The sequence below is a fragment of the Podarcis raffonei genome, chromosome Z (genome assembly GCF_027172205.1).
Source record: "Podarcis raffonei isolate rPodRaf1 chromosome Z, rPodRaf1.pri, whole genome shotgun sequence".
NCBI lineage: Eukaryota > Metazoa > Chordata > Lepidosauria > Squamata > Lacertidae > Podarcis > Podarcis raffonei.
Window position 1 is genome coordinate 10,845,323 of NC_070621.1, and position 9,995 is coordinate 10,855,317.

Here is a 9,995-nt window from a genome sequence, read left to right on the forward strand (position 1 = left end):
TCCTGTTGCTGATCTCCACCCACTGCAATTCCTAGACATGCTGTCTTCAGTGGTAGCTGGAGTCCTTTGGGACTGGGAGGACAGAAGGCAGGGAGTAGGTGGCACAGTAGGTGGCACCAGAGCCAGTGATAGGCAGAGCCTCCTCATTTGAGCATTGCCTTCATCATCCTCCCTGCTAAGTTCTACAAGGCAGCACTGGAACTAAGGACAAGGAAGCAGGAAGCAGGGCCACCCCCTGGACTAGTAAGTTGAAAACCAGGCAGGTGGAGGCTGGCTGAGAGGAGACTGTGACTGGTGGGGCACTGCCCCATTTGCCCTAATGGGCCAGCCTTGATCCTGGAGGCAGATCACTGCCATTTCTGATAAGTAGCCATCAATAGCCTTTTTTCTCCCTTAATCTGCCTCATCTCCTTTTAAAGCCATGAGTTTGCCATTTGACCCATCCCTCAAAGTTGGCAACTTTCAAAGCATTAGAGGACTTAAGTCATAGCCACAACATACATTAAAAGCGCATGGCTTCCCTTAAAGAATCCCGGAAACCATAATTAGTATCTCTGTGAGGAGTAAACTCCAGGCCCCAAGATTATTTTGGGATGGGGGAAGCCATGACTGTTGAAATTGCTATAAATGCACTTCAAATGTGTGGTGCAAATACACCTGTCCATACACCTGTCTCTCGCTTTCCCTACTCCTTTCACTTACATAACCTGTATGTCTTCATTTATTATTTCAAGAAGCTGGAACTCATTCCACCAATGGTCTCCTGTTTGCCATTTATCTGATTTGGATGCCATTTCTCTTCTCTCCCCCCCTTCAGATCTGGAGAATAGAAGGTTCTGCCAAAGTCCCAGTGAGTCCCTCAAATTACGGACAATTCTATGGTGGGGACAGCTATATCATCCTGTATGATTACAGACATGGTGGAAAACAAGGCAAAATCATCTACACTTGGTATGATAACTTTTTTCTTATTAGTATTTTTTTTTTAATTTAAGACAACTTTTGCCCTCAGATGTTGCTGAACTACAACTCCCATCAGCCACAGCTAGCATGGCCGATGTCTAAGGTTGATGGGAGTTAAAGCTCAGTAACATCTGGAGGACCAGAGGTTCCCCACACCTGATTTAAGGTTTTCTAACATAACAAGGGACGTGGGTGGCACTGTGGGTTAAACCACAGAGCCTAGGACTTGCTGATCAGAAGGTCAGTGGTTCAAATCCCTGCGACGGGATGAGCTCCCTTTGCTCAGTCCCTGCTCCTGCCAACCTAGCAGTTCGAAAGCAGGTCAAGTGCAAGTAGATAAATAGGTACCGCTCCAGCGGGAAGGTAAACGGCGTTTCCATGTGCTGCTCTGGTTTGCCAGAAGCGGCTTAGTCACGCTGGCCACATGACCCGGAAGCTGTACACCGGCTCCCTTAGCCAATAAAGCAAGATGAGCGCCGCAACCCCAGAGTCGGTCACAACTGGAACTAATGGTCAGGGGTCCCTTTACCTTTACCTAACCCATAACAACGTAAGAAGAGCCTGCAGGATTAAGTCAAAGCCCATTTGGTCCAGCATCCTGTTCTCACATTGGCCAACCAGGTGCCCTATCAGGAAACCTGCAAGCAGGACCTGAGCACAAGAGTCCTCTCTTCTTCTCCAGCTTCCAGAAACCAGTATTCAGAAGCATATAACCTCTGCCCATGGAGGCACAAAACAACCATCATGGCTAGTAGCCATTGATAGACTTATTCCACATCATTTTTTAAAGCCATCCAAGTTGATAGCCATCACAGTGGCAACAAGTTCCACAGCTGAACTTTATCATTGTGCAGAGAAGTACTTTCTTTTATATTTCCTGAAACTTCCAACATTAAGCTTCATTAGATGTTCACAAGTTTCTGGTGTTTTGAGAGAAGGAGAAAAACTTTATTTTATATAACGTCTATTGTGTCACTGCTTACTCCCGTTTTCTCTAAACTAAAAAGCTCCGAACTGGTTTCCAACAAATGTTTCCAAAGCGGTGTAAAAGAGGAATATTTTTTTTAAAAAAACCCTACATATATAGCAAAAACAAATAAATGTATACATAACCTTAACAAAAAGTTGTTGAAAGCATCAAATTACACAAATAGTGTTTAAATTATAAAATGACCAAGTCGCTTTCAGAAAAAGCCATTTTTAAATGGTAATTTTTTAATCCTCAACTAAAAGCAAAAATGCTAGGTGGTTGTCCGTTCGATTCAGAGCTGGTTCTATAGAGCCAGTGCCACAGTGCTAAAGGACCGATTTCTAGATCCACATCCACACCATAATTATAGAGTACCACTTGAATAGCCATGACTTTCCCCAAAGAGTTCTGAGAACTGTTGTTCTTTAAGGGTACTGAGAGTGGTTAGAAGACGTCTATTCCCTTCACAGAGCTACAAGAGCTGCATGCAATCCCCAAAGGATTACCCCTTGAGAGGAAAAAGGTTCCCCAATTATGCTGTGTACACTCATATTTTTGCCCTTTGTTTTTTCAGGCAGGGCGCTGATTCCACCCAAGATGAAGTCGCAACCTCTGCTTTCCTTACTGTCCAACTGGATGAGGAGCTGGGAGGCACTGCAGTGCAGGTATTGCCATCTGGGCCAGCCCATGTGGCTTAACTAAAGATGGGTTCAGTTAGATTGAGCTGAAATAAGGGGACAAGAAACGAAACAGATCTGTTAAATGCCAGAGCTGTAGCATGCTCCGAGAGATGATGAGACTATGCACCTGTGATCATTCAGGTTTTAAGACTACAGGACTACTTTTAAGACTGCTTTCATGCTGTGCAAAGTACACATATGTGAAAAAATCCAGAACTTTTAATTGGAGCAAATGAGAGTGCTAACAATATAAAATGAAAGGTTGCCATACACCTGCAATTTCTTGGACATACCTGGAATATCACAGATGGAAGCAGTGTCCAGGCGAAAATCGGCCAAATGTCCAGGAAAATCCAGACGTATGGCAACCCATGTTGGAGGTGTCATTTTTGCCAATTTTTCTTAAAAGTAGCTAAAAGCTAAAGGTTTTGTGTCTGATTTTTCACTTTTTGAAATATGGCAACCCTATAAGATGAAACCTGAATGTTGAGCAGATATTTCAATAAAATTTGTCTGCCCAGATCAGGAAAATGGACAATAATTAAATTATATGGCAAAAGTGTTTAGAGAGATCACAAGAAACAGAAAAGAGATGGGGGTCCTCTAGAACAGTGGTTTTTTTGTGGGTGTATTATGCAATATATAATTGACATAAAGAAAGTGGATAAGTGGTGGATTTATACTGGACCGTCCTTACATTGTTCCACTTTTTCAGTTATTTTTCAATGCTTCCCCAAGATTTCCACATTATCATCTGGAGGGGCACTGTTGTGCAACAAAAGCAGGAGAAAAAATAAACCAGAATATTTGTGGTATAAAAAGTTACAAGATTCCCGCATAAAGTTATGGGGCACATAATGATTAAATGAATCAGTATGTCTGCCCCGAAAGCTTCACAGGTGCAAATAGTACTGAAAGCGGAGTCACGTGTAACTCCCCAGATACCATCGCAAGCACAAATAAACATGAAGGCACAATCAGGAGAATGTCTGGAGGGCCCTTAATGTCCAGTTAGCTGGCTGTTTGGTTAAATGGCAGATGATTTGCTAGCTTTTAACTCCTCCTGCTGATTCACCGCCCTCAATAGTTTTGTATGCTCCGTGGATCCTCTGGTCTGTTTCCATGGTAGCTGCACATCGCAGGCATTCTGATGGTAGGTTGATGCATGACAGAGCTTGAGCCCTCAGGTGTTTTCTTCCTCTGTGGAGTGACCATGGCCTCTTTTGTGATAGAAACGAGTGGTCCAGGGCAAAGAACCGCCTCACCTCATGAGCTTGTTCGGTGGGAAACCTCTGATCGTGTACCAAGGTGGCACCTCCAGAGAGGGAGGTCAGACAAGTCCTGCGTCCACAAGGCTCTTCCAAGTCCGGTCTAGCACATCTGGCACTACCAGAGCTGTGGAGGTAAGTGACCTGTTGATACCTGTTGATCATGGACAGGCTTCATAGCAAGGCCTTACTTTTGGGGCCTTCTCATGGTCAGTTGTTCTTTTGTCACCAGCTGCTTTCTTAACTAGTGTTGCTGTCAAAATCTATCTGAAATAAAATTTGGGGTTCCATTGATGTGGAATCCTGTTGCAAAGCAGGTAGCCACCTAAATCCAAACTGCTGTTCTTGGAACAGGTGTGTGTTCAGCCCGGGGAAACTGGTTTACACTATTTGCAATCTGAGCAAAATAAGAATGCACAAGAGCTGTTGCTCACAAAAGACTACAAAACTAGAGTGTGAGTTCTGTGCAAGTATGTGTGTGCAATTAAAAAAAATTGTGAAGAATATACATGGTTTTTAATTGGAGCGAATGGCAGTGCTGACAAGATGGAGTTTGAAAAATGAGCAGGCAGCCTTTGGTTTCTGCTGGAAAAATGAACCACAGTGACTTCCATTTTTGGGATACTTGACACACCAAGTGTGTGCCCAAATGTTCAGCTTTAATTTCTCAAAGCTAAGTCTATTTTACTTGTGGAAATATAAGGAAGAGCATTCGGGCGTTATATTGCCTATAGCTAAATTATTCCAATGGAATTTTGTGACTACCTTCACTTACGTTCTGGAATACAGTCATACCTCAGGTTAAATATGCTTCAGGTTGAGTGCTTTTGGGTTGCGCTCCGCGGCAACCTGGAAGTAACGGAGTGCGTTACTTCCGGGTTTCACCGCTCATGCATGCGCAGACGGTCAAAATGACGTCACACACGGAAGCGGCAAATCACAACCCGCAGACACGGGTTGCATTCGCTTCAGGATGCGAACGGGGATCTGGAACAGATCCTATTCGTATCCAGAGGTACCACTGTAATTCCACTCTCACACCCCAAACCTCCTGTCACTCCTAATTCCTGGTTGCCCAATGTTCCTCAGGGAGTCAGTGTTCTGTTTTTCCAAATGGCCTCTGCCTTGTTGAAAAGGAAAGTCCAATTGGCACCTGTAAGTTCTGTAATGTTGGGGAAGCCACTGGGTGGCTAAAAAGTGTCTGTGCTGGCAGCGCTGATGGCAGGCTTACATTTGTCCCTTCACAGGTGGATGCGGCTGCTAAGGAGCTCAATTCCAACGATGCCTTTGTGTTGAAAACCCCCTCTGCTGCTTACCTGTGGGTTGGCAAAGGAGCCAGCGAGGCCGAGAAGTCGGGGGCCGGAGAGCTACTGAAGGTCTTGGGAGCACGTGCAACCGAGGTTGCTGAAGGCGGAGAACCAGGTTTGAAGTGTGGACCATCCACACATCAGAATGCTTTATTAGTTGTTCTGTGATGCTTTCCCTAATGTCATAGCTGTCAACTTTTCCCTTTTTTTAAGGGAAATTCCCTTATTCCGAATAGGATTCCTCGCAAGAAAAGGGAGAAATTGACAGCTATGCCTAATGTTAGAGCATTATTGCTCTTTGGAGGGCCATTCTTGTGCTACAATGCAACAAAAATGCAGCCAAAAACTACCTGGGAATACTTGTGGTAGGAAAAAATAAATCAGGATTTTTGCAGGAGGTTATGGGTGTGCATCAACTGGAAACAAAGCAGCATGTTCACCCCTAAAGTCTTGCAGGTGTAAACAGTCCTGAAAGCAGGATTGTGTATCACTGTCCTAGTACCATCACCCCACATGGACTTTGGTGTGTTTTTAATGTTTTTTACTGATAATTTAAATTGTTTTTATTTATATATATTTTAAAAAAAACGACATGCAACCTGCTTAAGAGGTTTTGCTGCAATCGAATGATATATACATTTTGTTAAATAAAAATAGATAAGACCATGAACACCAATCATCATGAAAGAAGAATAAAACAGACATGGGGACAGGCCATAGTTCTGATTAAAGGCACTGGGGTTTGCATGGTTCGTTTCAGGTCCTAAATCTATCACTGCACTGTCTCAAAGCCAGAGGCAGCCACTTTCTTCCTGATGGTGATGGCAAACCTGTATGTTTGGTTCCTTCCTGTCTTGCAGCTGGTTTCTGGGAAGCACTTGGTGGAAGAGCTGCCTATCGCACCTCCCCACGGCTAAAGGACAAGAAGATGGACGTTCACCCACCTAGACTGTTTGCCTGCACTAACAAGAGTGGGCGCTTTACTGTGAGTACCTCTTGCATTCAGGGCATTGCTGAGAACTTAGACCACCTTCAGGCTGTCAGCATTTTTCAGGAGAGATGCAGGCAGATACCAAGACATTTTGGTTTGTGCAATTACAGTGGATTAAAATGCACTGGTTTATAGCCAGCTAAACTCATTGAAACTAATGGACCGAAGTTAATCATGTTCATTAATTCTAATGAGTCTGTTCTTAGTAGGACTAACATCGGATGAACCTCTTGTCACCCTAGCACAACAAATCCACTTAAAAAACCCCAAGACTGTTTCTGGTTAGGAAAGAAATCGGAAAATGCACAGAAAAGTGTGGGATGAATGTCTACACACACACACACACACACACACACACACACACACAAAAATATGGACAAATGCTTATTGTTGCATATCTGCCCCACACATAAATTTCAGCAAACACTTAATGAAGACTAGATGTAGTCTAACCTCCACACAAGCTTTGTGCAAGCAAATCAGGATGAGTGCTCAATGAACTGGTTGCACATATAGTCTAATATTGTACTGCATTGAGGAATCAAAACCAAAGGAAGGTTTTGGAGGACAGTGGCAATGGCTAGTACAGTGTCAAGGGCTGCTGAGTCTCTGAAGGTGTGCTTAAGCCAGCGAGGGAGAACCTGTGGCCCTCCAGCTGGTAGTCGACTACAAGTTCCGTCATCCTGGACAATTGACCATGTGGTCTGGGGCTGATGGGAGCTGTATTCTAACCAAGCCTATAGGGCCTCACCTTCCCCATCCTTAGCTTAAAATAACCCCGTCTCATACCTGCTTGGCAGACAGGTGTGTGGCACCTTGTTGTGTTTGCTCAGTGATGAGGGAAAGTTACTCTGCACATGTCCCCTTTCTTAGGAGCCAATCCGCAGTCTCCTTTGCGATGACTTAGGCCAATCAGGGTGAAAGGAGGTGGGTCAGCCTCTGAGGATTGGCTCCCTAGGGTCACTCTGAAGTAGGCTCCTGGGAAGAACACTGTGCAGGACAAATCTAAGCATTTAGGAACACCAGCAACACAAGGTGCTTCAGTTTCAAGAGAATGGTGTTCAGGTTCTGTTACGTACAATGGAGCTTCAGGGATAGCGCAAGCCTCTTTGTGCAAGCTTCGGTTGTTTGTCCCCTTTAACATATCACCCTCTTAAATATTTGGTTTAGATTGAAGAAGTACCTGGAGAGCTGACCCAAGAGGATTTGGCCACAGATGATGTGATGCTGTTGGACACCTGGGACCAGGTATGTCACTATCTCTTCACTAGCAATCAGTTCTTTTTGTGCTCCATATCAAGGAGACCAGTGTGGAACAAGGGAAATTCAAAATAGAGTCACATTCGGTGATGCACCGTGAGAGCCAGTGTGGTGTAGTGGTTAGAGTGTTTGAATAGGATCTGGGAGATCAAGATTCAAATCCCTACTCAACCAGAAAGCCCACTGGGTAACCTTGAGTCGGGCACAGCCCCTCAGCCTAACCTACCTCACAAGATTGTTGTGAGGATAAAAGGAAGAAGGGCAGAAGTATATGTGTCGCCTTAAGCTCTTTGGATAAGAAGGTGGGATATAAATTCAATAATAAGGATGGGAGGGAGAAAATTGATTCAGGTCACACTTGAAGGCAAACCTAGTTCACACTTTCTGAAACAACGCAAACTGAAACACAACCATCCTTCGAAAGAGACATCACTTTGAATTTTGCAGCACAGGTTTCCAGCCAAGTTATGTGTACAAAAATGTATATACTGGGGTGAAGTGTGCCTGAAAATTAGTGAAAATAGCATACAATATTGGGGGGAACTACCTTGCAAAGATATGTATATTAGACAAAATTACATTAAAAGCAAACGTGTATATTAGGATAAACTTGCACTTAAATGTTGATGAGCCATCATGAGGACTTTAAAAATGCAGAGAGCAGAACAAGACAGGAAAAATGAGACCCCAAAACAGATTCAACCATCCTTAGTTATGCAATAAGCTTCTTTATACCAGCTGGTGGGAATCACAAGTGGGAGTACGACTGTTGTCATCAGTCAGGTTCATGGGCGTAACCAGGATTTTTGTTGAGGGGGTAGGACTTTTTTTAGGGAGGGCTGTGATGCGATTGGTGAATTAGTTAAGTATTTTTATTTATTTACTTGATCTGGGGGCAGCTTTCCGCACCCCTCTGGCCATGCCTGTGGTCAGGTCCTGCTTGCACGCTTTCCAGGGCCATGTGGTTGGTCACACTGTGAGAGTGCACATACGGATGTTAACATTTTTCATTACCTTTTTTTAAAAGGTCTTTGTTTGGGTTGGAAAAGATGCGAACGAGGTGGAGAAGACAGAGGCTCAAACATCAGGTAGGATGGGTATACACCTCTCATTTCTGGATTCATTTCTCACTGATCAATCAGGCCGTACACATCAGCACGTAGTAAAGCCACACTGAAATAAGCGCATGCAGAATGCGTTACCATGAGCTCTAATTCTCAAGAATTCCATAACAGTGGCCACATTCACACCCTTCATGTAAAGCACTTTGATACCACTTTAAACAGTTATGAGCTTCCCTCAAAGAATTATGGGAGCCCCATCGCCATTGGTCATGCTTGCTGGGGCTGATGGGAGTTGTAGTTCAGTAGCATCTAGAAGGCCAAAAATTCCCTACAGCCATCTGAAAATGAGCCTCAATCCATCATCTGGAGACCTCTTTGTTGTAGTCCCTCAAAATTACTATTCCATTTATTAGTCACATTTTTGCACTCAAGTGCCTCAAAGCAACATACACAGTGAAAAATAAAGCAGAGACATTAGAATTAGACACAGAGGAATGAAACAAGCCCCACCCACCACACTTAAAGGATGGTCACAACAAAGGCCACAGACACATCTAACTACCCTCACAATTAAAAAAAAAAGGAGTTGTATACAACTTACGTTCTATTCAGAGTACACCCACTGAAATCAATGGATCCAAGCTAGCCATGTTAATTATCTACAGTGGTGTGTGTTGAATAGCACTAGCATTATATGCAGGCTCAGAAGCCTGGATAAATAAGAATGTTTTAGCTTGGCACCTAACAGACAGCAATGGCACCAGGCATGCTTCCTAGGGAGCCACCACTCAAAAGTCTTTCTTATGTCATTACCCTCTGCACCACCCTCAGACATAGAAATGGATTCACAGGGTCCTTCCCCATGTCCTCATATATGCCAATAAAAGCTTATTGATCCCTCTTAGGGGATTGCCCCCTTAGGATCTCAGCAAGAAGCTCATTTTTCTCTTGTGTTCTCTTCTTTTCCTTCTTCACTTGCATCTTTACAGCCAGGAGATATATTGAGACCGACCCTGCCAATCGTGACAGAAGAACTCCCATCACACTCATCAGACAAGGGTTCGAACCCCCCACCTTCACTGGCTGGTTCCTTGGCTGGGAAGATGATTACTGGAGCACTGATCCTCTGGATAGGGCCATGGCCGAGCTGGCTGTGTAAAAGGAACAGCTTTTCTTTTTTAAATACATATATAAAAGTTTGGTGCCTTCACTGCCTCTAAAGAGCTACTCCTTTCCTCTACCACCAGCTGCAGAATTATGTCACTCTTTTTTAAAAATAATAATAATAAATAGCCTAAGTAGCTGTGCAGTACCTGAATCTCACCATGAATTGTACTGGCTTTTCTGCTGCTTTGAAAATGGTCTTTAATAAAGCTTATGTGGAAACTCAGAAGGTTTGTTGGTTTCAGATAAAACTTATTGAGAGACGCTGGGGTCTATGTCTTCCAGGAATTATCCTAAGAACATATGTAGAGTCTGGCTGGATTGAGCC

At 43.8% G+C, this 9,995-nt stretch overlaps 1 protein-coding gene across 2 annotated transcripts in view; it reads left to right on the forward strand.

Annotated features, from left to right (window-relative positions):
- Positions 1–9,896, forward strand: part of GSN (gelsolin) — a 69,819-nt gene extending 59,923 nt beyond the window's left edge. For both annotated transcript variants that reach the window (XM_053373933.1, XM_053373932.1), the window contains exons 10-17: positions 818–951; positions 2,508–2,598; positions 3,846–4,016; positions 5,129–5,303; positions 6,049–6,173; positions 7,350–7,427; positions 8,467–8,527; positions 9,493–9,896. In XM_053373933.1, the coding sequence (XP_053229908.1) occupies positions 818–951; positions 2,508–2,598; positions 3,846–4,016; positions 5,129–5,303; positions 6,049–6,173; positions 7,350–7,427; positions 8,467–8,527; positions 9,493–9,662 (1,005 nt within the window). In that variant the 3' untranslated portion in view covers positions 9,663–9,896. The remainder of the gene's footprint in view (positions 1–817; positions 952–2,507; positions 2,599–3,845; positions 4,017–5,128; positions 5,304–6,048; positions 6,174–7,349; positions 7,428–8,466; positions 8,528–9,492) is intronic.
- The last annotated feature ends 99 nt before the right edge of the window (positions 9,897–9,995 follow it).